The sequence below is a fragment of the Jaculus jaculus genome, chromosome 8 (assembly GCF_020740685.1).
Source record: "Jaculus jaculus isolate mJacJac1 chromosome 8, mJacJac1.mat.Y.cur, whole genome shotgun sequence".
Lineage (NCBI taxonomy): Eukaryota > Metazoa > Chordata > Mammalia > Rodentia > Dipodidae > Jaculus > Jaculus jaculus.
Genome location: NC_059109.1, coordinates 114,007,412 through 114,034,896, shown reverse-complemented (window position 1 = coordinate 114,034,896; position 27,485 = coordinate 114,007,412). Strand labels below are relative to the sequence as shown.

Here is a 27,485-nt window from a genome sequence, read left to right as displayed (position 1 = left end):
AATTCTTTTTTATTTTTATTTATTTATTTATTGTGTTTATTTATTTATTTATTTGAGAGCGACAGACACAGAGAGAAAGACAGTTAGAGGGAGAGAGAGAGAATGGGCGCGCCAGGGCTTCCAGCCTCTGCAAACTAACTCCAGACGCGTGCGCCCCCTTGTGCATCTGGCTAACGTGGGTCCTGGGGAACCGAGCCTTGAACCGGGGTCCTTAGGCTTCACAGGCAAGCGCTTAACCGCTAAGCCATCTCTCCAGCCCTATTTTTGGTTTTTTGAGGCAAGGTCTCACTCTAGTCCAGGCTGGCCTGCAACATAACTATTTTGAAGTGGATTTAGCAATGTGTCTAAATTCACAGGGAACATGAATGTTATAAAAACATGGTCTTGGGCTCTGACCAGGGAGTCATTAATTAAATGTTTGGCCATGCCGGACACAGGGGAGATGTACGCACTTCTACAAGTTGACAGAAGGAAAGAGTTTCCCGAGAAAAAAAAAATGAGTTATTTCTTGGCAGACTGAAAGTATGTAGTGAACAATGTGCTCCGCTCTGGGAGTTGAGAGAAACTGCTGGAACCCATTGACCTTAAACTGCTAGAAAAGGGATTTCCAGATATTCGGCAGCTAAAAGCCAAGCATTCTGGACCAAAGGGGATCTAACTTCCAGCCTCAGGGATTGAACTTTGTCCTCTGATTTTTTTCTAACAAAAAGGAAGGGAATTGATGCTGGAATCACATCAAACTAAAACTGGATGATGCTGTAGAAGGAAAACAAACTGCCACTCTTACATTCTGTTCTGCCTTTTACTGTTTTCATCAATGTGGTGAAAATGGACCATCTGAGCTGGGCATGGTGGTGCACACCTTTAATTGCAGCACTCAGGAGGCAGAGGTAAGAGGATCACTGTGAGTTCAAGGCCATCCTGAGACTACATAGTCAATTCCATGTCAGCCTGAGCTAGAGTGAGACCCTATCTCGGGGGGGAAAAAAAAAGAAAGAAAGAAAATGGATTGGCTGGGTCTAAGAGTTGGCTCTACTGTTTATTGGGTGTGAAGCATTGGTTGTTGCTAAACCTCTCTTCAGCTTTTAAAATTTGTGCTTCAATTTATTTATTTATTTTTATTTTTTTAATTTTTTTTTTTAGGCTCTGAAATGGTGATCATAAGATTGCTCAGTGGCTGTGGTAAGGATTCAAGCGTTGTTGCATATGAAGTGCTATGGCTATATCTGCAGCACATGAAATACGGGAATGATTCTACCAACACATTTGGCCATTTCTTCTCCCTCTTCCAGCTCTCCCTTCTCCTCCTTCTCTTCCTCCTCCTCATTTGGCAAATTCCATTCAGTGTGTATTCTACGGTTTCGTTTTCCTTCACAAATGTTTCTAAGGGGATTTCCTTAGTTGATGACTATTGATTTATTTTCTAAGTTTTTTTTTTTTTTTTTTAATTTTCAAGGTAGGGTCTCATTCTAGCTCAGGCTGACCTGGAATTCACCCTGTAGTCCCAGACTGACCTCAAACTCATGGCAATCCTCCGACCTCTGTCTCCTGAGTGCTGTGATTAAAGGCGTGCACCACCACTCCAGCTCTTTCCCCCACTCCTTTTTTTTTTCTTTCAATAACACTGCATGGATTTGTGAATATTTTCTTCACACTGAGATATAGTCTTACCCTTACATTTTCCAGGTGTGTAAACTGAGTCCTCCACAGGCCGAATGAATGCCAAAGAACACACAGAGACAGTGGCTAAAACAGTAACCAAGGGCTACTAACTATAAGTCCAAGGTTTACTCCACTCAACATACAGTGCAAGGACATTGACTGTCAGTATTAATATGATCCAAACGCCTTTTAAACTATTTACCCACAGAAAGACTTAACTACTCTGTCATACGAAATATCTTCCAAAAAAACTTTTTTCATTTCCAATAACAAGGCAGATGCAGCAAGGGAAAGGATTGTGGCTTGGTTATTTTGGAATCTTGGTGATATGCTCAGCACTGAACTTCAAACTTGAGGTAGGAGTTATTGCCTCTGATGTCCTGGATTTACAGAAACAGATGCAAAATAAAGACAGGGAAGAAACCACTATTTATTTAAAATGTAAGGACTGAAAAGCTAGAGAGATGGCTGAGCGGTTAGAGCACTTGCCTGTATCTCAGGGTGGCCTCAAATTCATGACGATCCACCTACCTATGCCTCCTAAGTGCTGGGATTAAAGGCGTGCGCCACCACGCCCGCTATTATTTACTTATTTGAGAGATAGAGAAACAGAGAGAATGGGAGCACTAGGGCCTCCAGCCACTGCAAACAAACTCCAGATAATATGCACCACTTTGTGCATCTGGCTTTATGTGGGTACTGGGGACTTGAACCTGGGTCATCAGACTTTACAAGCAAGTGCCTTTAACCACTGAGTCATCTCTCCCATCTCTCCAGCCCTGTTATTAGATTTTTTCTTTTCATTTATTTATTAAATTTATTTATTAGAGATAGTGAGAGAATGGGCCTCTAGCCACTGCAAGTGAATTCCAGACGCATGTGCCTTTGGCTTATGTGGAACCTGGAGAATCGAACTGGGTCCTCAGGCTTCGCAGGCAAGCACCTTAACCACTAAGCCATCTCTCCAGCCCTACCTTTTTTAAAAAATGTGTGTCTGTGTGTGTGTGTGTGTGTGTGTGTGTGTGTGAGTGAGAGAGAGAGAGAGAGAGAGAGAGAGAGAGAGAGAGAGAGAGAGAGAGAGAGAGAGAGAAAGAAAGAAAACTGGCACACAGGGCTTCAGCCACTGCAAAGTAACTCCAGACACTTGCGCCACCTAATGGGCATGTGCGACCTTGTGCTTGCCTCACCTTCGTGCATCTGGCTTAGGTGGGATCTGGACACAGACCGAACATGAGTCCTTAGGGTTCACAGCTAAGCGCCTTAACCGTGCCAGCCCTAATTGTAGGTTTTTATTTACATAATCATGGAAGCGTTTTGGGAAATTAGGTATCTCCAATAATGGCTAAAGCTTAATATTTTTCATGCGTCTTTACATACATATGTCTGCTCAACAAATACTGAGTTCCTGTTTTCATACTCAGTAAGGTGTTTGGAGGGGGGGAAACCAAAAAATAATAGACCTCCATGAACTTTGTCTACATTAAGTTATCAACAAATGCTAACTGGCATTATGAAAACAACAAAGAGTAGCAGCAGCAGCTAACCACTGTCTTTAAGACACGTTGATAATGGACTTGGGAAAATAGATTTCCCGAGATGCTCTTTGCCTGGGCCACCGCGCCCGTTGGCTCCTGGGATTTGTAGTCCGGAAGTGGGTGGCTGATTCCTCTGAGCGCAGGCGTAGCGGAGCCCATCTCCGGAAGAACCAGCCGCCGGGTGGCTCGGAGGATGAGCCGGTGGCGGTGGCGGCGGCGGCGGCTGCTGCAGCGGCGGCACTGACGGGACGACACGAGCTCTATGCCTTTCCGGCTGCTCATCTCGCTCCTGTGCGCGCTGCTGCCCCTGCACCATGGTGCGCCAGGCCCCGACGGCACCGCGCCCGACCCCGCCCACTACAGGTGAAGGGGGCCAGGCTCCCCCTCTTCCGAAGACCCGAGCCCTGCCTTTCTCCCCCTGACCCCCGAACTACTTCCCTTGATGTGCTCGGAGGGGAGGGTTCCCCTGCCGCCCCGTCCTCGGTGCACACCATTTGCTTGTGGTTCCCACTCTTCTGCCCTATATCTGGTTCCTCTCCCGCCTGTTTTATTTTATTTTTTTTATTAGCTTCCCGCCTGGTTTTGAGTTCTGCATCTCTACCCCGCCCTCAACACCTTATTTCTCATCCCCTTGCATCAGGGAGCGAGTCAAGGCCATGTTCTACCACGCCTACGACAGTTACCTGGAAAATGCCTTTCCCTACGATGAGCTGAGACCTCTCACCTGTGACGGGCACGACACCTGGGGCAGGTTAGTGCAAAGCTGAGGGCCAAAGGGGTTGGGCATGCCTGGGTCATAGGCGACGGGTCCACAGGGGTCGGTGGCATCGTGGCCTTCTCTTGCTCCCTCAAAGTTTCCTGTAGGACTGGAGGGATTCCACTGCCCTCCTCACCACCAATTCAAACCAGCACCCTTGGGAACCACGGAGCTCTCCGCCGTACAAAAAAAGTTTTGGGCTATACTGGCAGGCAGGACCTTTGGGTTCACCCCTGGGGACTTGGGACAGTTTCTGAAGTCAAAAACACGTTCTCCATTAGCTCATCACAGTTTCGTGTCATTTATAGCTCACCTCCATATGTCACCTCCCCAGCACAGCATAGCCACTCACTGCTCCTTCAAGTCACTCTTCTATTTCATTTATTTATTTGAGAGAGAGAAAGAAATAAGAAAAGACAGAATAGGGCCATCAGGGCCCCCTGCCACTCCAGATGCATATGCCATCTTGTACATCTGGCTTACAGGTATCCTGGGGAATCGAACCTAGGTCTTTTGGCTTTGCAGGCAAGAGCCGTAACTGCTAAGCATTTCTCCAGCCTCAAGTCACTCTTAAAAGTCACCTGTGTTTTCTTTTTTGTTGTTTCTCGATCTAGCCCTGGCTGACCTGGAATTCACTATGTACTCTTAGGCTGGCCCTGAACTCACAGAGATCCTACCTCTGCCTCCTGAGTGCTGAGATTAAAGGCGTGTGCCACCACACCCTTGAGAATAAAGGTGCTAGAGAGCTGCAATTCTCTAACTTGCTTCTTCTTTAAATATATATATATATTTATATTTTAATTACATATATATAATTGTATATATTTAATTTATTTGAAAGAGAGAGAGAAAGAGGCAACTAGAGAGAATGAATGCACCTGGGCCTCCAGCCATTGCATATGAACTCCAGATGCATGCAGCACCCTGTGCATCTGGCCTATGTGGGTCCTGGGGAATAGAACCTGGGTTCTTTAGCTTTGCAGGCAAGCTTCTTGACTGCTAAGCCATCTCTCCAGCCCTCTGGCTTACTTCTTGCTAAGTGGAGAAACATTGCATTAGCTGAAGCTGAGAGGGTTAAATAATGGGTTAAACATTTTAATATGTCCTTTCATTTAATTCTTCCAACACTCTTGAGAGTTAGGTCCTCTTATTCCTGTTTGTTTTTGTTTTTATTTTCATTTATTTATTTTCAATATTTCAGAGAGAGAGAGAGAATGGGCATGCCAGGGCCTCCAACCGCTATGAACGAACTCAAGCTCCAGGTGCATGCAACACCTTGTGCATGTGGCTTACATGGGAATTAGAGAATTTGACTTGGGTTCTTTGGCTTTGCAGGCAAATGCCTTAACTGCTTAGCCATCTCTCAGGCCTCTTTTTTTTTTTTTTGAAGCTGGGTATCATTGAGCCCAGGCTGGCTTCAAACTTGTAGTCTCAGGGTGTCCTCGAACTAATGGCTATCCTCTTTCCTCTGCCCTCTGAGTGCTGGGATTAAAGGCATGTGCCACTACGCCTGGCTAAAAATATTTTATATTGTTTAGTTTTTCAAGGTAGGTTCTCACTTTAGTTCAGGCTGACCTTGAATTCACTATGTAGTAGTCTCAGGGTGGCCTGGAACTCACAGCAATCATCCTACCTCTGCCTCCTGAATGCTGGGATTAAAGGAGTATGCCAACCACACCCAGCCTTAAATATTTTTGTTTATTGAGAGAGAGGGGCTGGAGAGATTGCTTAGTGTTTAAGGCACTTGCCTGCAAAGCCAAAGGATCTCAGCTCAATTCCTCAGTACCCATGTAAGCCAGATGCACAAGATGGCACATGCATCTCCTTAGTGGCTGGAAGCCCTGTTGTGCCCATTCTCTCTCATTGTTACCTCTTTTCCGCTCTCAAGTAAATAAATATAAATAAAATGTATTTTTAATTTTTTGTTTATTTAGTTATTTGAGAGTGACAGAGAGAAGGAGGCAGAGAGAGAGAGAGAGAGAGAGAGAGAGAGAAAATGGGTGCTCCAGGGCTTTTAGTCACTGCAAACGAATTCCAGACGCATGCGCCCCCTTGTGCATCCGGCTAACATGGGTTCTGTGGAATCCAGCCTCCAACCAGGGTCTGTAGGCTTCACAGGCAAGCACTTATCCACTAAGCCATCTCTCCAGCCCAAATAAAATATTTTTAAAAAGAGATAATGATCCAAAAGAGAGAGAGAGAGAGAGAGAGAGAGAGAGAGAGAGAGAATGGGTGCAGCAGGGCCTCTAGCCACTGCAAATAACTCCAGGGGCATGTGCCACCATGTGCATCTGCTTACATGGGTACCGGTGTATCAAAGCTGGGCCCTTAGGCTTCGCAGGCCAGTGCCTTAACTGCTAAGCCATCTTTCCCCATCTTTCCTGTGGCTCTCTCTTTCTAGTTCAGGCCGACCTGGAATTGTGTGTGTAGTCTCAGGGTGGCCTCGAACTCACAGTGATCCTTCTACCTCCACCTCCCGAGTATGGGATTAAAGGTGTGCGCGCCACCACACCTGGATAGCTTCTGGCTTTTTCTTTTTCTTTTTTTCCTCTTCAAGATAGGGTCTCGCTCTAGCTCAGGCTGATCTGGAATTCACTTTGTAGTCTCAGGGTGGCTTCGAACTCACGGCAGTCCTTCTACCTCTGCCTCCCAAGTGCTGGGATTAAAGGCGTGTGCCACCACACCCAGCTGCTGGCTTTTTGTATGGTATTTGCAGTTCAAATTCGGGCTTGAATGATGGGTACTTAATCCACAGATCCATCTCTCCAGCCCCTGTTAAACATTTTTTAAAATAACTTCGTAAGTTTACAGTTTACACCATAGTCTAGTTTCATCATTCTTCAACAGGCAGGCCATGGATTCTTTCGAGCCTTTTGCTGTTATAAGCAATACCGCCTTGAGCATTCTAAGCAACCATGCACTCACTGTAAAGTAAATTCCTAGATAAGGAACTGTTGAAAAGCCAGTTCTCGTAGCTGCGATCTTATACTGCCTCCCCATGGCAGAGAAGAATACCAGGAAATACAGGTGATATATTAATTACAACTAGGTATACGTCAGCCCACCCTGCCAGGTTTGTGAAGGCAATCAAAAGGCCTTCTCATTTTCCCTGGTTTCTCTTTTATAACTACTAAGTGGGATAGGCAGGGGCACTGTGTCTCAGTTTTGGGAGGATCTGACCTGGACCATGTATATTGGACGTTTGATTTTCTTCCTAAGCAGGTGGGGTTTCTGTTCTTTTACAGTTTTTCTCTGACACTGATTGATGCTCTGGACACTTTGCTGGTAAGTATCTTATCGATTCCTTTTCCTCTCCATCCTTGCACAGTCAGTAGTATCCTTTCTGGCTTGATAGCTTGACTATGGGTAAAATGTGAATTCCTGCCCTACGCCTTTCACCTCATAATTCTGAGCCACCAGGCTCTGGTTCCCCAGCTTCACAGCAGAGGATGATGAGGTACAACTTACTTAGGTTCATTCATTTTAGCACACATTTCCAGAGGAACTCTGATGAGTTTGCATCACTCTGAAGGCTACAGACTTTGATATCCTCTTCAGAAGCTTACATTCTAGTAGCCATGTGTAATGATAATAAGATAATAACAGAAACTAATTACCATACCAAGTACTGTATGGCTTGTATTAAAGACTTCCTATAGCTTTTGGCTAACGTGGATCCTAGGGAATCGAACCAGGGTCCTTTGGCTTTGCAAGCAAGGGCCTTAAACATTATGGCTTGAATTTTTTTGTTAATATTTTATTTTTATTCATTTATTTGACAGAGAAAGAGGGAGAAAGAGAATGGGTGCACCAGGGCCTTCAGCCACTGTTAACGAACTCCAGATGCATGCGTCCCTTTGTGCATCTGGCTAACATGGGTCCTGGGGAATCTAACCAGGGTCCTTTGGCTTTGCAGACAAACACCTTAACTGCTAAGTCATCCCTCCAGCTGGATTTTTTTGTTGTAGTTTGTTTGTTTGTTTTTAAATTTTGTTTATTTTTATTTATTTATTTGAGAGCGACAGATGGAGAGAGAGAGAAAGGCAGAGAGAGAGAGCCACAGAATGGGCACGCCAGGGCCTTTAGCCACTGCAAACGAACTCCAGATGCGTGCGCCCCCTTGTGCATCTGCCTAACGTGGGTCCTGGGGAATAGAGCCTCGAACCAGGGTCCTTAGGCTTCACAGGCAAGCGCTTAACTGCTAAGCCATCTCTCCAGCCCATGTTTTTTTTTTTTGTTTTTTGAGGTAGGGTCTCACTCTGGCCCAAAGCTGACCTAGAATTCACTATGTAGTCTATGGGTGGCCTCCAACTCACAGCGCTCCTCCTACCCCTGCCTCCCGAGTGCTGGGATTAAAGGTGTGCGCCACCATGCCCAGCTGAATTTTTTTAATGTTAATTTGTATGTACTTATACATGTTTAGTGATGGCCAGCTATGTACCCAGCACAGTGCTAAATTGTGGGGCTGTAATGGTGAGGTGAAAGACAGGTGACTCCTGCTTACTGGGAGTTTGTGCTATTAGCAAGGAAAAGAAACACGGACTCAAAGCATGACCTTAAAGCACGTACAGTTACGAATTCAGGTGAATGCTCTGTAGGAAAGAGTATAGTTTGGTGTGTGGTCCTAACAAAAAGAGACTTGGAACTGAACTGAGGAGGTTGGGAGAACTTCCCCAGAGCAGTGAAATGAAACTTGAGTTAGAATCTGAAGGAAAGGCGGGTGTCAACTGGAAAATGAAGGACAAAGAGGGCTCTAGACAGAGAGAACAGTCTTGTGGCAAGTGAGATTGGCTAGTGTCATGAATTGAAGGAGGCCAGTGTGGCAGGGTAGTGGAGGAGGAGGAGGAGGGAGCAACGTGAAGCTGGAGGGACAGGTGGAAGTCAGGTGCAGCAAGTTTTCCTCTATGTTAAGATTTTGATCGTTAATGTGAGAGTAATGGACAGCCGTTGGAGTGTCTCTAATAGAAGGCAGGAAATGATGAGATTTCTGTTTGAGATCACTGGTGCAATGTGAAGAAAGATTTGTGTCATCATTTGACAAACATTTGTGGAGTAATTGCTTCCTGGCACTCTGGGGAAATACAGAAATGAGTGTGGCTACTGCCAATACAAAGATTTCTCCTTGTGCTTGCTTGCACATATACTAAAGATTTTCCTTTAACGTGGAAAGAAATTGATGCCCTAAGAGGCATCGGACCTTTTTTGTTTGTTGGTTGGGGTTTTGTTTTGTTTTAGTGGTAGGGTCTCACTCTAACCCAGCTGACCTGAAAATCACTTTGTAGTCTCAGGCTGGCCTTGAAGTCACAGGGACCCTCCTACCTCTGCCTCCTTAGTCCTGGGGTTAAGGGTATACACCACCATGCCTGGCTTTTCTTCCACCTTTTTTGTTTTCTTTGCTGCTATGTTCCCACACTCTCCTGGATGATGGGTAACCAACTGGCACTCCTCTTAAGAAACTATCTGTGGAAAGAATCTTACTTTTTTTTTTGGTTTTTTGAGGTAAGGTCTCACTGTAGCTCAGGCTGACCTGGAACTCACTATGTAGTCTCAGGATGGCCTCAAACTCTTGGCAGTCCTCCTACCTCTACCTCCCAAGTGCTGGGATTAAAGGCATGCACCACCACACCCGGCTTCACACTTTTTTAAAATATATTTTTATTTTATTCCATATTTGACACAGAAAGAGAAAGAGGCAGATAGAAAATGGGCTCATGGGGGCCTCTAGCCACTTCAAATGAACTCAAGACACTTACCCCCCAACCTTGTGCATTTGGCTCATGTGGGTACTAGGGAATAAAACCTGGGTCCTTAGGTTTTGCAGGCAAGCACCTTAACTGCTAAGCCATATCTTCAGCATCAAACACACTTTTTCTGTGCATTCCAGGGAGTAATTCTTAATTGATCTGGCTTGGCTCAACACATTTTTCTAAACCAGTCTCTTGGGCAAGGAAAATAGTATTGTGGCCAGTCCATGTCAGGTTCCCACAAGTTCCTACCCCACAGCTGGGGACTTGGGGTCAGCCTCTCCCCAGTTTCCTCAGGAGTGACTGTGGGAGAAGGATGATGCTTCGAGGAAAATCTGTATTTCTGTTAGTAGGAAATACTTGTTACTAATACTGTATAACAAGCCCGGTGTCATGGTACACAGCTGTAATCCCAGCATTCTGAGGTGGAGGTAGGAGGATCAGGAATTTAAGGCCATCCTCAGCTATTTAACAAGTTCAAAGCTGGCCTGAGCTATGTAATATCCCGTCTTAAAAAAAAAAAAAAAAAGGAGGGCTGGAGGGATGGCTTGGAGGTTAAGGTGCTTGCCTGCAAAGTCAAAGGACCCAGGTTCAACTCCCCAGGACCCATGTAAGCCAGATGCACAAGGTGGCACATGCATCTGGAGTTCATTTGCAGTGGCTGAAGGCCCTGGCATGGCCATTCTCTCTGCCCCTCTCTCTCTCTCTGTCTCTCTCAAATAAACAAATAAAAATTAAAATTAAAAAGGAGACATAAAGGGAAGAGAAAGGAAGGGAGGAGGATACTTAATAGGCTGATATTGTATATATGTAATTACAGTGATTGTAATGGGGAGGTAATATGATAGAGAATGGAATTTCAAATGGGAAAGTGGGGGTGGGGAGGGAGGGAATTACCATGGGATATATTTTGTAATCATGGAAAATGTTAATAAAAAATTTTAAAAAACTAAAAAAAAATTAAAATTAAAAACAAAACAAATGGGAGCCAGGCATGGTGGTGCATGCCCTTAATCCCAGCACTGGGTAGAGGTAGGAGGATCATTATGAATTTGAGGTCACCCTGACACTACATAGTGACTTCCAGGTCAAGCTTGGGCTACAGAGAGACCCTACCTTGAAAAACAAAACAAAAAAAAAGCTAGGCATGGTGGCACACACCTTTCATCCTAGCACTTGGGAGGCAAAGGTAAGAGAATCACCGTGAGTTCAAGGCTACCCTGAGACTACATAGAGAATTCCAGGTCAGCCTGAGCTAGAGTGGGACCCAACTTCAAATAGCAAAATAAAAAGATAGGGCTTGGAAGATGGCTCAGTCAAGAGCATTTGCTAGGCAAGGGTGGAAACCAGAGTTTGGATCCTCTGTACTGTGTCATTGCAGTCAGGCATGAGGTCTGCCTATCATTCCAGTACTTAGGAGATGGAGCCAGGGGATCCCCCAGGGCAGACTCGCTGGAGAGACTGGATGAATCAGTAAGCTGGGGGTTCAAGCAAAAGACTCTGACTCAGTAAATAAGATGGAGAGCAACTGAGGAATACACCTGATGTTGAACTCCAGCTTCCACATCTGCACACATGTGCACGTACAACACAAGCTCACGTGTACCAACATGAACACACGCAAGCAAAAATACACACATGCACAGATGTTGCATTTGGCTGATAGCTTAGTTTTCTGCTCATTTGTTTGTTCTATTTGAGAGAGAGAATGAGGGCTGGAGAGATGGCTTAGCGGTTAAGCACTTGCCTGTGAAGCCTAAGGACACTGGTTCGAGGCTCGGTTCCCCAGGTCCCACGTTAGCCAGATGCACAAGGGGGTGCATGCATCTGGAGTTTGTTTGCAGAGGCTGGAAGCCCTGGCGTGCCCATTCTCTCTCTCTCCCTCTATCTGTCTTTCTCTCTGTGTCTGTTGCTCTCAAATAAATAAATAGAGAGAGAGAAAATGAAAATGGATAAATGAATGAATGAATGTATCAGCACACTGCAAACAAAAGTCCAGATATGTGCATCACCTTGTGCATCTGGCTCTATGTGGGTACTGGGGAATTGAACCCAGGCTGTCAGGCTTTTAAAAAGCAAGCACTTTTTTTTTTTAAAGATTTTATTTATATTTACTTATTAGAGACAGAACAAGCAAGAGCCAGAGCCTCTAGCCACTGCAAATGAACTCCAAATGCATGTGCCACCATGTGCATCTGCCTTATGTGGGACCTGGAGAATGGAACCGGGGTCCTTAGGCTTTTGTAGGCAAGTGCCTTAACCACTAAGCCATCACTCCAGCCCAACAAGCAAGCACCTTTTAACCACTAAGCCATCTCTCCATTAGCCAGTAGTTTAAACAGTAAAAGTAAAAGAAAGTCTTTAACCCCAGCCCTTGAGAGGCAGAGGTAGGAGAATAGCTGTGAGTTTGCGGCCAGCCTGAAATCACATAGTGAATTCCAGGTCCGAAAGGAAGGAAGGGAGGGAGAGAGAGAAAGAAGGGGGAAGGGAAAGGAAAGGAAGGAAAAAGAAAAGGGAGGAGAAAGAAAGAAGGGACGGGGAGGGGAGGGGAGGGAAAAGAAAGGAAGGGAAGGGAGAAAAGAAAGAGGGAGGAGGTAGGGAGGAATAGGAAGAAAGGCTAGGAAGGAAGGAAAGAAAGAAAGGAGGAAGGAAAGATGGAAGGAAGGAAAATTTCTACCAGTAGGTCAGCTATCCAACTGTGTCATCAGCAATCTAAGCTCTTTTTAGCTTTCTGGTCCATCCTTAGCGTAGACCATGTTTCATACCTCATGGTGGAACATGCTACCACAGCTGCAGAAATTTTAGCTCTGTTTTCAAGGCAGAAAGGCAGAGGTAGAGGGAGAAAGATAACGTATGAGTTCACAGCCTCTATGGAGAAGGTCTTGGGGTGAAGAAGGTTGGCAAGCAACCTGTAATATTTTCCAAGAGGTTGAAAGTGCAAGGTTACAAGCAACTGATACCCACTTGTGATGTTGAACTAAGACTTCCTCGTGGAGCCTGCGTCGTTCTGTTAGATGGATTCCTAAAACATTGTTCAACCAGTGTTTTGATACTGGGCTTCAGGGAGGAGTGTTTTTGTTTTGTAGCTGTGACCAAATTTAGGATAGAAATCAGAGGTTTTAATGGAATGAGCGAGGGTCACACCAGCATGAGACCCCACACTCGAAACCCACCATCTTTAGAGCTGCTATGCGTGAGAGAGCCATGCAGTCAGGTTTCTGTTTCCTTCCAGATTCTGGGGAATGTATCCGAATTTCAAAGAGTGGTGGAAGTGCTCCAAGACAACGTGGACTTTGACATTGATGTGAATGCCTCTGTATTTGAAACCAACATCCGAGGTAAGGGCTTCCTTCTAAGCGCTTTGGGAGAGAAGAGTGTGCAATTCTCTAAAATCCGGGATGGATAGGCTCTTCAGGACCCGCCCTTTTAGGGCACTAGGTCCAAACCAGTGATGGACAGAGCACTGTTATTCTCCTGAAGTGCGGGAGGGAGATCTCGGGATCCCTCATCAGTTTCACGTGAAAGTGAGCAGGGGACAAAGAAAAGACTGGAAGGAAATGTGCCAGAATGGCTTACATGAATAACATTTATTTGATGTTATGAACAAGAATGATATCATTCCTACCTTCTTGGATTTGATTGTCTTATACAGTAGAACTTTTTTTTAAAATATGTGTATTTTAAAATTTTATTTAGTTATTTATTTGAGAAAGAGAAAGAGAGAGATAGGCCGAGAGAAAGAGAGAATGGGCACGCCAGGGTCCTTAGGCTTCACAGGCAAGAACCTTAACTGCTAAGCCATCTCTCCAGCCCTTTATTTTTTATTTTATTTTATTTTTTATGAGAGAGAGAACATGGGGGAGAGGGGATTGGTGCACAAGGCGGCTAGAGGCCCTGGTTCTTAAGCTTCACAGACAAGCACCTTAACTGCTAAGCCGTCTCTCCAGCCCACCCCCCATTCCTGTGTTTTACTTTCAGGGTCCTAGTCACCCTAACTGCATAACAGAGCTACCTAGCTCCCTCTCACTGCTGCCACTTCTGTTGCTGTGGCTTGAAATGCTTGTTTGTTTTTGTGATCTTAATTAATTATTTATTTACTTATTTATTTTCACTGTATGCTCATTTCCTAGTGTTTATCTGCAGTGTTCTTCAAAGCCTGATTGAATATGAATTGAATCCATTTTTGGTGATTTTTGCCGTGTGACTTAAGGCACTATCTATCAAAATTCACTTTATGTTGGAGACAGGGCTCAGTGGTAGCATACTTGCTAAGCTGTCTCTCTAGCCCTAGTTTCTCTATTCCGGCCCAGACCTGTCTTTGTTTCTGTTCTTCAGCCAGAAGAAGGGGAAAACTGAAACTCAAAGTCATCAGTAATTTTTAGTAGTGAGCTCTTCCTGATACCTAGTTAGCCTTCTTTCCAGTCACAGAATCTATATGTCTTTTTATGTCAGAAAAATTTTGCATGGCCAATCAAATTAGATAATAGAGGTGAATGGCAACTGTTTTCTTATCCTCTGAAGTCTGACAGATGACTGGGAAGAAGTGACAAAGTGGAATGAATGAGCATGGGCTTTGGCACCAGACAGACTTGGCCCTATGACCTATTAGACAGGTGAGCCAGGGCAAGCCACTCTGCTTCCCTGGCCTTGAAGTCTCCATCTGAAGCCCTGGCAAGCAGCACCCAGTGCTGGGTCCACGCTGTGGACTTCAGTCAGTACCCACTGCTTCTCTGACCTACCAAGGGAAAAAAAAACTTCTCTAACACTGTATAACCATGTGGAATTTGAAAAATATATCTTATTATCTATTTATTTGAGACAGAAAAAGAAAGAAGGGTAGATAAAGAGAGTGGGGCACTCGGGAGGCAGAGGTAGGAGGATTGCCATGAGTTCAAGAGTTCAAGGCCACCCTGAGATGACAGAGTTAATTCCAGGTCAGCCTGGACCAGAGTGAGACCCTACCTTGAAAAACCAAAAAAAAAAAAAAAAGAGTGGGTATGCCAGGGCCTCTAGCCACTGCAGACAAACTCCAGATGTAAGTGCCCCCTTGAGCATCTGGCTTTATATGGCTATTGGAGAATCGGCCTGGATCCTTTGGCCATGCCTTAGCCACTAAACCATCTCTTCAGCCCAGGGATGACTTTTGGTTGTTTTTTTTTTTTTGAGATAGGGTCTTGCCTAGGCTGGCCTTGAACTCACAGTTCTGCCACCACCATCCTTGCTGGGATTAGTGATGTGTGCCCTCAGGCCTGGCTGGGGTGCTTCTTCCACTGATGCCTTTCTTGTGAGCCACCCCAACAGAGTGGTTAGTCTGATTTCCACAAGGCAGAGCCTGGCCTTTGGGACCCTGACACTTGTGCTTTGTGCCATCTGCAGTGGTGGGAGGACTCCTGTCTGCTCATCTGCTGTCCAAGAAGGCCGGGGTGGAAGTGGAGGCCGGATGGCCCTGCTCTGGGCCTCTCCTGCGGATGGCCGAGGAGGCAGCCCGAAAACTCCTCCCAGGTAAGACCCACGCAGACGGGAAAACACAAAGTTCAGCCTTCCCTTCCCCACCCCCCACACACACTCTTTCTTTCTCTCTTGCTTTCCTTCTTTCTTTCTTGTCCCCCTTAGTTCTTTTTTAGAGACAGGGTCTTGCTGGCCTAGAACACACTATGTAAAGCAGACTAGGCTGCACCTTGGGGCAGTCTTCCTGTCTCTACCTCCTGAGACCCCCATACATAGCTTTAATCCTGTTTCTCTCAGTAGAAATAAAAATGGTGACGCTGTGTTTTTCCTGATTTTTAAAAATATATTTATTTATTTATTTGACGGGAGAGGGGGGAGAATGGGCTCACCAGGGCCTCCAGCCATTGCAAAAGAACTCCAGACATGTGCATCCCTTGTGCATCTGGCTAACATGGGTCCTGGGGAATTGAACCTGGGTCCTGGGGAATTGAACCTGGGTCCTTTGGCTTTGCAGGCAAATGCCTTAACTGCTAGCCATCCCTCCAGCCCCTGATTTTTTTTTTTCTTTAAGCTCAAACCTGTATTTCTAGCCCTAAATGCTTACCATAGAATGGTAAGAATAATCTTGGGCATTTTAAGAGCTTACTACGGTGCTGGCCCAGGCTGGGCGAGCTGACCACACTGTTGGCAGGCCTGGGCTAAAGGCCAGTCTTGCCAGTACATGGTCCTTGTGTTTGTTTTGACTAAACCTTATTGCCGCCTCCCAGGCCTGTGGGGCTGGAATGACAGGGCCCTGGGGAAAGCTTTGGTGTGAGCATTACGAGCCGCAGGTTCTAGACTTGGCTCTGCCAGCTAGCCTCTTCTCTTGATCAAGTCGCTCTTCTGCTCCACGCTTCAGTTTTCCTATTGGTCATAATTCCTGCCTCTCTAGTAGATTGGGTTTGGGGAGACTGAAGAGGTCAGACGGGAGAGAGTATTTGGAGGATCTCAGACGAGCGGGATTGGTTTTGTGGCTAAGCCGTGTACGGGGCTACAACAAGCCAAGCCTTGGTGTTTTTGTCCAGTGGGGCACTCAATGCTGGGCTCAGCAGCATCAGCTGAACACTGTGTTCCCTTCAGGGTGTGGTAGAGGCTGCTCACACCCAAACACGTCACAGGCTTTCTACCAGCCCCTTGGCCACCTCACTTGTTTCTCTCTTCCATGCGACATTCACCTCTCATCCGTAAGGGCACTAGGTGCAGATCTCGCTGGTGGGCCATGGCTCATAGCCCCGCATCTTCTTGCAAGCATCATGTTTGTGTCCTTCATCCCTAGGGAAGGAGCCTTGCTGCTCTTTCTCGTTTTTGTTTTTGTTTTTTGAAGTAGGGTCTCACTCTAATCCAGGCTGAATATGTAATCTCAGGGTGGCCTTGAACTCACAATGATCCTCCTACCTCTGCCTCCCAAGTGCTGGGATTAAAGGCATGTGCCACCATGCCCGGCAATTAACTTTTTTTTTTTTTTTTTTTTTAACAGGCTGGAGGGATGGCTTAGCAATTAAGGCACTTCCCTGTGATGCCTAAGGACCCAGGTTTGATTTCCCAGAACCCATGTAAGCCAGATGCACAAAGTGGTGCATGTGTTTGGAGTTCATTTGCAGTGGCTAGAGGCCCTAGTGTGCCCATTCTCTCTCCGCATCTTTCTCAAATAAATAAATTAATACAATTTAAAATAAACCAAAAAATAATTTTTCTTTTAAGCCCTTTTTAGTTGTGACTTGTGCCTGCCAGAGAGCAAGCTTCATGCCGGTAACAGGCAAAATTTCTGAGCCTGGTAGCTCTTGGTAGTTTTGATAGCTTTGTTTCCAACTTGGTAGCACATAGTCTGCTGTGCAATTGTGTGACCTTTGGCCTAGAGAGGAAATCTCAGGGCGCAGTGTCAGGTTTTCGCCTTGAATCAGAAGGCACAGGGTGGGTTGAGCTTAGGGGGTGGAGTCAAGATGGGCCTGTCCAGCCCTGCTCGCTTTGACTCCCTTGGGTGACCTTTGACTGAGTCACTTCTTTAAAGGCATGATTTTCCCTACCTGTAAATTAGGGACTGTACTAGATCACTGGTTTAGTGGTTTAATCTGTTTTATTTTAAAAATAAGTTTGTTCCCAAATTATTTTTATCAGGGACCTCAAACCACCTCCTCTACCAGTCTGTTTCATTTGGTTAGAGTAGTGGTTTTGTGGGGGGCGGGGGGCGGGGGTGGGGATTGTTTTTTTTTTCAAATATTTCATTTATTTATTTGAAAGAAAAAAAAATAAGCAGGTAGAGAGACAGAAGTAGAGAATGGGCACACCAGAGCCTCCAGCTACTGCAAATGAACTCCAGACACATGCACCCCCCTGTGCATCTGGTTTATGTGGGTCCTGAAGAATCAAACCTGGATTTTTGTAGGCAAGTGCCTTAAACTGCTAAGCCATCTCTCCAGCCCCCCTGAGTTTTTTTTTTTTTTTTAGAGGTAGGGTCTGTCTTGTTCTAGCCCAAGCTGACCTGGAATTCACTATGTAGTCTCAGGCTAGCCTCGGGGGTCCTCCTACTATCTCTGCCTCCTGAGCTCTAGGATTAAAGGCATTTGTGCCACCACACCCAGCCACAGTGGTGTTTTTCTTTTTAAATTAATTTATTTACTTATTTGCAAACAGAGAGAGGGAAGAAAGATCGAATAGGTGCACTAGGGCATCCAGCCACTGCAAACAAACTCCAGACGCATGTGCTGCTTTTTAAATCTGGCATTACATAGGTGCTGGGGAGTCACTCTTGTCAGGCTTTGCAGGCAAGTGCCTTAACTGCTGAGCCATCTCTCTAGCCCTGGTGGTGGTGTTTTTTTTTTTTTTTGTTTTGTTTTTGTTTTTGTTTTTCGAGGTAGGGTCTCACTCTAGCCCAGGCTGACCTGGAATTCACTATGTAGTCTCAGGGTGGCCTCGAACTCACGGCGATCCTCCTACCTCTGCCTCCCAAGTGCTAGGATTAAAGGCGTGCGCCACCACGCCTGGCTTATGTTGTTTTTTTTTTTTTTTAAGTCTATGAATGACTTACAAGGGGCCCCAATACTCCCTATAACTTAAACTTTGCTTGATATACTCTATTTCCTGCCTGGCCTTGGAAAGCATAGTATAAAAATAAAAGATTTAGATCCTTTTATTGGTTCATAAGCGTGATGATTGGGTGTTTACGCTCTTGCGTGACGTGTGCCTCCCACTAAACCTTGTTACGCTCTGGCACATAACCCGTCTGACGTGAAAAAAAAAAAAAAGATTTAAATTTAAATTGAGCCGTAGGATGTGGCAGCCAGGAGCTTAGTTCAACTCCAGGTTCCTCATGGGGGCAGGAGCCCAGGGTCATGTAGCAGTGTTTGATGGCATCTGGGTTAGCTGGCTGTCCAGGGCCCTTCCTGGATTAAAGCAGATTACCTAGGAGAAAAGGGGGAAGGAAGAACGAAGTGTCAAGTTCCAGACCTGTCTCCAAACTACCTCTATCTCCATCCTTCCACCTGGACTCATAAGCTTCTGACTTTTAGCCTTCCAGACCCCTACGGGCATGCCCTACGGAACGGTGAACCTGCTTCATGGTGTGAATCCAGGAGAGACCCCTGTCACCTGTACAGCAGGGATCGGGACCTTCATTGTGGAATTTGCCACCCTGAGCAGCCTTACCGGTGATCCTGTGTTTGAAGACGTGGCCAGAGTAGCCCTGACGCGCCTCTGGGAGAGCCGGTCAGATATTGGGCTGGTAGGTCAGCAGCTGCCCTTCCTGTGTGAGTCAAGGCTGCCACTTTGGCCCCCACTTACGAGGCCCAGAGCTCAGAGGAACAAGTTACAGTTTAGCCAAAGGAAACTTACAGTGACTTTACGAGTGGCCCAGGACACCAAAAGTGGACTGATCCTTCCCCGCTCCCCATCCCAACACCAGTTCACACTTGGGCAAAGAAGAGAAAGAGCCTGAAGGCCCGTCCCTGGCGGGGATCAGGGCTGTATTAAGCTTTGGCTTTCAGTCTGTCTGGCTTCTAGGAGGGAGTCATACACTTCATGCCCCTGACCCAGTGACTAGATTATCGGCCCACCCAGCCCTTCAGAGTCTGTATTGTAAAATTGTGTTTCTTAGAACACCAACACAAAGGTATGTTCAACATGTACTCTGCGAGGGGAAGGGGGGGGTGATTCCTGGACAGTTAAATTAGGGAATTCTTCCATTGGTGAGTCATGAACTTGGGCAGAATAAAAGTCATGGAATCCAATGGAAAAATATTCTGCATAACGTTGCTTATTATTTCCCAAGCTTTTTTTTTTTTTAATCTCAGCTTCCTTTCCCCTCCTCTATTAATACATGGAAATTTCACACATTTTGGACCAGACATTCCCCAAGGTTGGTTTGAGCTACTGAAAGGAGTAATTAGGAAACTAACAGTAATTGAGCCAGAGCTATCAAGGAAATGACACTGGATTTAGTCAGAACTAGCTGTAAGCCCTTGCTTTGGCAAGTCGCTCAACTTCTTTGGTCCTCAGTTACTCCAGCATTAATGTTAATGAATTAATAGCTCCTTTGCTGAGCCACTGTGACTTCTAAAGACTGGGGATGATTTTATGTAAAGTTTGGTACTATGTCTGCTTGAAAAGTAGAGCTTGTGTGAGAAGTCTTTAAAAATCCCCTAACAAGGGCTAGAAAGGAGGCTTAGTGATTAAGGCACTTGCCTACAAAGCCAAAGGACCCAGGTTCAATTCCCCAGAGCCCACATAAGCCAGATGCACAAGGGGACACATGCATCTGGAGTTTGTTTGCAGTGGCTTGGAGACCCTGGCATGCCTACTTCCTCTCTCTCAAATAAATAAATAAAAATAAAATATTTTTTAAAAATCCCCTAACAAGATGCCACCATGGAAATACACAGTAACACAGATAATCCAACAAGAGCAGATTTTTCTCTGGCCCTGAACTGTTGTGGACCCTGGTGGTGCCCTGACTGTGCACTGAGTAGACCCTGGCTATTTCTACACACACTGGGCTGTCTTTCAACTACTGTCACCCGTTACAATCCAAATGGATGTGGAGTGGGTTCTTGCTTCCATGACCCTTTTTTTCTGGGTACCTGGAACCTTCTCTGCCTTGCCTTTGGCTGCTAGTCCCAGGACTTAATTCTACCCATGAGCAGTTTTCAAGCAGTGACCAGTGCCGACGGGACTGGTGAATAAACATCCCCTCCTTCTGTCCCTGCCTTGGTGAGATCACTGTGAGGCGTATCCTCTACACTGATTTCTGGGTCCCAACAGGCTTGCGTGCCAGCTCCCCCGGCGGACGTTTGCTCTCACTCCTGCTTCTCCGCCTCACTTGCCCTTTCTTCTCTATTGCTATATTCCAAGGGCTCCTCTTCCAGCTCAGCTCCTTTCAGCCTTCCTTGGTGAGGAATCCAAACTAACACAGATTGGTTAACTATGTCTCTTCACATGAAGTCATGCACGTTCAGGGTGTTATGGCCATAGATTTTTTTTTTCAGTCAATTATCAGCCAATTGAAATTCCCAGCTTCCAGAAGGATCTAAGGTACGCGAAAAGCTGGGTTTTGCCACTGCAGTCAGAGTGCCTTGAATCTGAGATAGTTTCTGGGAATAACAAGTTTTCATCTTTACTTGCTCTGCTCAGGACATAAACACTCAAATCATTTTTCCTTTTCATTTTTGTCCAGTAAGACCTCATAAGCATGCATGAGATGCGTCTCCATGGTACCAGTGTGCAGGCCATGGTCCAGCCTCTTTGCCTTCTTCCATCACCTGTATGTCTTGAAGAAGCACTGAGGTGTTGTCCTGCAAGTCACTGGCTTGAGTAGCTCCTCCTTTGTCCTTGGACCCTTCCTAAGCACTGTGTGTCTTTCTCCTAGGTCGGCAATCACATCGATGTGCTCACTGGCAAATGGGTAGCCCAGGATGCAGGCATCGGGGCTGGCGTAGACTCCTACTTTGAGTATCTGGTGAAAGGAGCAATCCTGCTTCAGGATAAGCAGCTCATGGCCATGTTCCTAGGTAAATGGGGCGGGGGGACAGAGCTTTTCCAAGACTTTTCCTGTTGATATGTGGTTGATTTGTGAATTTTCATTTGCTGCCTAGTACCTGTAGAATCTATTCAGAATCCCTGTATTCAGAGCCACCGTGAACTTTTTACGTGGGTACTGGGGAAATAGTCGAACCTGGGTCCTTGCACTTCACAGGCAAACACCTTAACCGCTAAGCCATCTCTCCAGCCCTACTTTCTCAATTTAACATATAATAGACTTGAGACTTAAGAGGAAAAGCTTTCCCAATGTCATAGCTAGCCCATGAAAAATGCAGAGCTGGAATTTTGACTCCAGAACCCATGCCCATTTCTAGTTTGGTTGCTTCATTGCTTCCTAGTTGGCTTGAGACTAGACTATCATGTTGTATTTTTTTTTTATTAATGTCATGTAGTATTTTAAAAATGTAAATCTAAGCTGGGCATGGCGGTGCACACCTTTAATACCAGCATTCAGGGAGTCAGAGGTAGGAGGATCCCCATGAGTTCGAGGCCACCCTGAGACTACATAGTTAATTCCAGATCAGCCTGGGCCAGAGTGAGACCCTACCTTGAAAAACAAAAACAAAAAGGAAAAGGAAATCTATACTTCTGTTATCAAGGCCTGTCTTTTGTCTCCCTAATCACTTATGTATCCTTTATCCCATTTTTCATGATGCAGAGTATAACAAAGCCATTCGGAATTACACCCACTTCGATGACTGGTATCTCTGGGTGCAGATGTACAAGGGGACCGTGTCCATGCCAGTCTTCCAGTCCTTGGAGGCCTACTGGCCTGGTCTTCAGGTAGGCAGGATCAAAGAGGGTGGTCATTTTTCTATTGCATGATGAAGCAAGCAAGCCCCTTCTGATGTGTCAAGTAAGTAACCTTAGTTGTTTGATGGAGGGAGGTTACTTTAATTGGACAGATGGAAGAAAAACTTAAATTGCACAGATACATAATTCTGCCAAATCAAATTTTCCAAGGGTAGAATTAGGGACCGAGCTTCTGGTTTGTTGTGGAATATTGTAACACCTGCAGTAACATGCAGTGGCATTCCAGGCTAGGTAGGAACAGATGTATTATTGAATGAGTAAAGGACTGTACAGAACAGTGTGTTCAATAGGCTATTTTTAGTATAGGGAAAATCGCACACTCACTTTTGCTTATGTTTACATAAACTCTAAAAAGTTACAAAAGATATGTAACAATGGCTATCTGTTGAGTGACTGGGACAGTCATAAGACAGCATAGACAGCCTTCCCCTGTTCTAGAATTTTGAATAGGCTCCTCAAATTAAAAGACCACTATGGGCTGGAGAGATGGCTTAGTGGTTAAGCACTTGCCTGTGAAGCCTAAGGACCCATGTTCAACTCTCGAGGTCCCACATAAACCAGATGCAAAGTGATGCAAATGTACAAGGTAACACATCCACACTAGGTGGCACATGCATCTGGAGTTCGATTACAGAGGCTGGAGGCTCTGGCATGCCAATTCTCAAAAAAACTTCAATACCATCTCATACTTTAGTGGGAAGAACGAGATTATATGTTTAGTCTATGAACTTCCATGGTCAATGGTAGCTTCTAGTGGTCTTTTTAAAAAAAATTTTGTTTATTTTTATTTATTTATTTGAGAGTGACAGGTAGAGAAAAAGGCAGAGAGAGAGAGAATGGGCACACCAGGGCCTTCAGCCACTGCAAACGAACCCCAGACGTTTGTGCCCCCTCGTGCATCTGACTAACGCAGGTCTTGGGGAATCAAGCCTCGAACTGGGTCCTTAGGCTTCACAGACGTGTGCCTTAACCATTAAGCCATCTCTCCAGCCTGAAGTTTGTTTTGTTTTGTTTTTTAAGTTAGAGAGACTTTATTAGTTTAAGAGAAGGAAATAGGCCAGGCATGGTGGTGCATGCCTTTAATCCCAGCACTTGGGAGGCAGAGGTAGGAGGATCACTGTGAGTTCAAGGCCACCCTGATACCAAATAGTGAATTGTAGGTCAGCCTGGGTTAGAGTGAGACCCTACCATGAAAAAGAGAGAGAGAGAGAAAAAAAAAAGGAAATAGAAGATAATGTGTAGAGCTCCTGCCTCTGAGAAGGCAGGAGGGGGGATCAAGCCCACCTAGAGACCCAACTTGAGGTCGTTTGTAGGTTCTGAATGGGGGCTGAGCTAACTAGCCCTGAAGCTAAGTTTTGGGGCTCAGCTGAACCAAATACAAGCTAAGGAAGTTTACATTTACAGATAAGGCCCAGAGAAGTTAACTCTCTGGCTCAGGTCCACTCAGTGAGTCATTGGTAGATGAAAGGATTGAACAGCAGCTTGGTTTTGCTCCCAGAGGCTTTGCTTGTCTTTTCCTTGAGGTTGGTCAGTTGTGAGGTTTCGCCTGGTATCTGCCTACTCGTCCGCCGTTTCCTTTCCACAGAGCCTCATTGGGGACATTGACAATGCCATGAGGACCTTCCTCAACTACTACACTGTGTGGAAGCAGTTTGGGGGTCTGCCAGAATTCTACAACATTCCTCAGGGATACACAGTGGAGAAGCGGGAGGGCTACCCACTTCGGCCTGGTGAGCAGCCTGTGGGCTCTGACTTCTCATACCCCAGCCCCTCACAGGCACTCCCAAAAGGATGGATGGAGATTACACTGTGTGTGTGTGTGTGTGTGTGTATTAGAATCTCACTCTAGCCCAGGCTGGCCTGGAATTCACTCTACAGTCCCAGGCTAGTCTCTCTTCTATTTTAATGTCAACCTTTTTCCCCCTCCTATGAGGCAGGTCTTGTGTAGGTAGCATCAGACACTGAGATCATGAATATCTAGGCCACTTTGTGTCTGGGAGACAGTATCATAAGCACTCCTTCTCTTCCCGTGGCTCTTACATTCTTTCTGCCACCTCTTCTGGAATGCCCCCTGGGCCCTGGAGGGTGTGATAGAGATGTCTCATTTAGTGCTGAACCACACGACTATCACTTCTCAGCACTTCCACACAGTTTGAGTTACACTCGTGGTCACCATCATCTGAAAAGAGCAGCTTCTGTAACCAAAAGTGAGAGTAGCATTAATATATGGACATCAGTATTTAGAGGGCATTTTGGTGAGCATAATATATCCCTTTAGCCAGACAACAGTAATGGTTTTCCCCTAGGGGCTTATGACATCCCAAGCTATAGACTTTTCTTAGGTTTTTAGTACCAGGCACAAATTCTCTCCTGTGGAATGGACCTCAAGTCCAAGCAGTCCCCCATAACAGACATGCCAGTATTGTACCAGTTGGCATACTTGGCCTGGCTGGCCAGCCATAAAGCTTGCAGGGTCCACTGTTGGTTAACATGTTGATTACTTTTCCCAAAGGCTTCATGCTTTGTAGCTCTTTCCACAATCATGACAGCTCAGCTCCAGTTTAATTTCTCAATGACCTGAACCAAGGCTGTTTTTCTATCTTATCCATTGTCTCTGGATGATATTCCTGCTAGAAATTACTTATTCTGTATCTTCAGGTATAAAAACAGGACTACTAGGTTAAAATGGCTTGCCCAAGACTGTTAAGTGCAGAAGATAGTACAAGGTGTCAGGCTTCCTAACCAAGTCCTATGTTCTTGCAAACTCAGGAAAGTGCGGGACACACTAACTAGGTGACTCTAGGATTTTTTTTTTTCTCAAGGTAGGGTTTTGCTCTGGCCCAGGCTAAGCTAGAACTCACTATGTAGTCTCAGGCTGGCCTCGAGCTCACCAGGACCCTCCTACCTCTGCCTCCCCAGTGCTGGAATTAAAGATGTACACCACTATGCCCAGCCAGAGTTGGTTTTTGTTGTTTTTTTTTTTTTAATTATTGACAACTTCCATAATTATAGACAATAAACCATAATTTCCTCCCCCCTTCAGGACTTTTTGTTGTTGTTGTCATTAAGATGTGCAGGCAAACTTTCTGCCAGTGATTTTTAGAAGTTAAGTTTCTGTTGTATGGAATGTTAGAATTTTAGGGTGGGTCTTAGGCATCATCTGGTCTCACTCCTTCTTCCTTTACAGGTCAGAATCAATGAAAGGCCCACACACAATACACTGTCTTAAATTCCTTGCCAGCTTTGATGTCCTCTGGTTTACTTCAGGGGAGTTAAAAACTGGGAGGAGGGAAAGGGAGACAGAGACAGGAAGCTGAGTCAGTACGTAGTCATTCCCAGCCCAGTATAGGTTACATGGCCATTGTCTTAACTGCTTCCCACCTTGTTGCCTGCAAATAAATATATATATGCTTTATTTTGTTTCAAGGCAGGGTCTCACTATATATAGCCCAGGCTCAGGCTCATTCTGTAGCCCCAGGCTGGCCTTGAACTCACCAAACAGCTGAGAATAGGTGTGCACTTTTTTTTTTTTTTTTTTTGAGGTGCATGGGATTGAAACCAAGGCCTTGTACATACTAGCAGGTGTTCATCTACTGAATTGCATTCCACGGCATTCCTTTTGTTGTTGTGGTTTTTTTCTTTCTTTTTTTTTTTTTTTAAACAGCTAGCAGCTTCAGGCTTTTATTTATTTATTTATTTATTTATTTATTTGAGAGCGACAGACACAGAGAGAAAGACAGATAGAGGGAGAGAGAGAGAATGGGCGCGCCAGGGCTTCCAGCCTCTGCAAACTAACTCCAGACGCATGCGCCCCCTTGTGCATCTGGCTAACTTGGGACCTGGGGAACTGAGCCTCGAACCGGGGTCCGTAGGCTTCACAGGCAAGCGCTTAACTGCTAAGCCATCTCTCCAGCCCTGTTGTGGTTTTTTTCTAGGTACAGTCTCACTGTAGCCCAGGCTGACCTGCATCTTACTCTATAGTCCCAGGCTGGTCTCAAACTCACAGCTATCCTCTTACCTCTGCCTCCCAAATGCTGGGATTAAAGGAGTACAACAGCTCCCATGGTATTCTTATTCTCACTTACCTGCTGGAAATAGTTACTAATGTAGGCAGCCATGCGCTCTGCTAAAGTCAGGGAGGAAAAGACGTTGGGAAGCACGGTCACAACTTCTGCCACCTTCTGTATCTCTGAGCCTGAGTGCCTGACTGAGGGTAGGAACCTGTGCTGGTTTCTGCTGAGCTTTAGGCTTTGTGTATGTTGGCTCTGGAAACCCATGCCAGGTTGGGGCCCTGTGGACTAGGTACGGAGGGGAGGAGTCTTTGACTTCCTTCTCTGAGTGGGCCCCGTGCCGCCTTTGTGCAACCGTTGGGTGAAAGAGTCTGCTTGGCCCTTGCAGAGCTCATCGAGAGTGCAATGTACCTCTACCGCGCCACAGGGGATCCCATCCTCTTAGAACTCGGGAGAGATGCCGTGGAGTCCATTGAGAAAATCAGCAAGGTGGAGTGCGGGTTTGCAACAGTAAGTGTTACAGGAGTCCAAGACTGGCAGGTGTCTCACTCTGCCGCTGAAGAGCCTATTTAAGGGTGGAGCTTTGCGGGGCTGGTATTACAGGACCGGGGGAACCACAGAGGTGGGAATAAGCTCATGAATACAGAAGCTAAGAGCCTTGCTGAGGGTCATTTATCTGGTGGAGACGGAGCTAGCCCTAGACCTCATGCCTCATCTGTCCAAACAGAATAGGATCTACAGGAGGTCTGATTTGTATTTTAGAGATATCATATTGACTGTTCTGTGGAGAATGGATTAAAAGGATAAAGGGTGAGAGCCAACTTACCATCCTTACAGAATCCTAGCTGGTGAGATGGTTCTTTAAGCAACTGAAATGGATATATAAGAAAATAATATAAGCCAGGCATGGTGGTACATGCCTGTGAAGCCTAAGAACCCAGGTTTGATTCCCCAGTACCCATATAAGCCAGATGCACGAGGTGGCACATGCATCTGGAGTTTGCAGTGGCTGGAGGCCCTCGTGTGCCCATTCTCTCTCTCTCGCTCGCTCGCTCGCTCACTTTATATATTATGGGGTCCGGTGTTGCACAAGTAAGACCATCGACTCACAGAATGTGAGGCAAAGTTTTATTGGGTAAAAAGAAAGAAAAAGAAGAAAGCTGGTGCACCAGGTCTGCATCCCAGAGTTCATGATCTCAAAATGCAGCCCTGAACTGTTTGGAGTGTCAGCTCTTATTGGAAATAACCACATGATGTTTATAGTAAAAACAGGATTGGAAGCTAAACCACAAAGTTGCATACTGTTAAAACAAGGGGGGAGGGTATTACAAGAAGTCACAAGGTTACATAAGTAACATAGGGAGAACTGAGGCAAGAAACATTCTATGCTATGTAATCACAAAGATATTTAGAAACAGCCAGGTGTGGTGGCGCACACCTTTTATCC

At 45.6% G+C, this 27,485-nt stretch overlaps 1 protein-coding gene and 1 non-coding gene across 5 annotated transcripts in view; both read left to right on the top strand.

Annotated features, from left to right (window-relative positions):
* Window positions 1-1,161: 1,161 nt before the first annotated feature.
* LOC101612018 (ER degradation-enhancing alpha-mannosidase-like protein 2) overlaps window positions 1,162-27,485 on the top strand; it is a 32,326-nt gene continuing 6,002 nt past the window's right edge. The window contains exons 1-10 of one of the 4 annotated variants that reach the window (XM_045157811.1): window positions 1,162-1,182; window positions 3,838-3,948; window positions 7,200-7,239; window positions 12,931-13,036; window positions 15,075-15,200; window positions 18,692-18,903; window positions 21,043-21,184; window positions 21,874-21,998; window positions 23,614-23,758; window positions 26,427-26,548. In XM_045157811.1, coding sequence (XP_045013746.1) covers window positions 3,854-3,948; window positions 7,200-7,239; window positions 12,931-13,036; window positions 15,075-15,200; window positions 18,692-18,903; window positions 21,043-21,184; window positions 21,874-21,998; window positions 23,614-23,758; window positions 26,427-26,548 — 1,113 coding nt within the window. In that variant the 5' untranslated portion in view covers window positions 1,162-1,182; window positions 3,838-3,853. Of the gene's footprint in view, window positions 1,183-3,371; window positions 3,561-3,837; window positions 3,949-7,199; window positions 7,240-12,930; window positions 13,037-15,074; window positions 15,201-18,691; window positions 18,904-21,042; window positions 21,185-21,873; window positions 21,999-23,613; window positions 23,759-26,426; window positions 26,549-27,485 lie in introns of those variants that run through there. The other 3 variants (XM_004668114.3, XM_045157810.1, XM_045157812.1) reach the window with 3 other exon arrangements.
* LOC123463268 lies at window positions 18,307-18,411 on the top strand. Its single transcript, XR_006638854.1, has one exon. It is a non-coding gene; the product is annotated as a small nucleolar RNA U13 (small nucleolar RNA).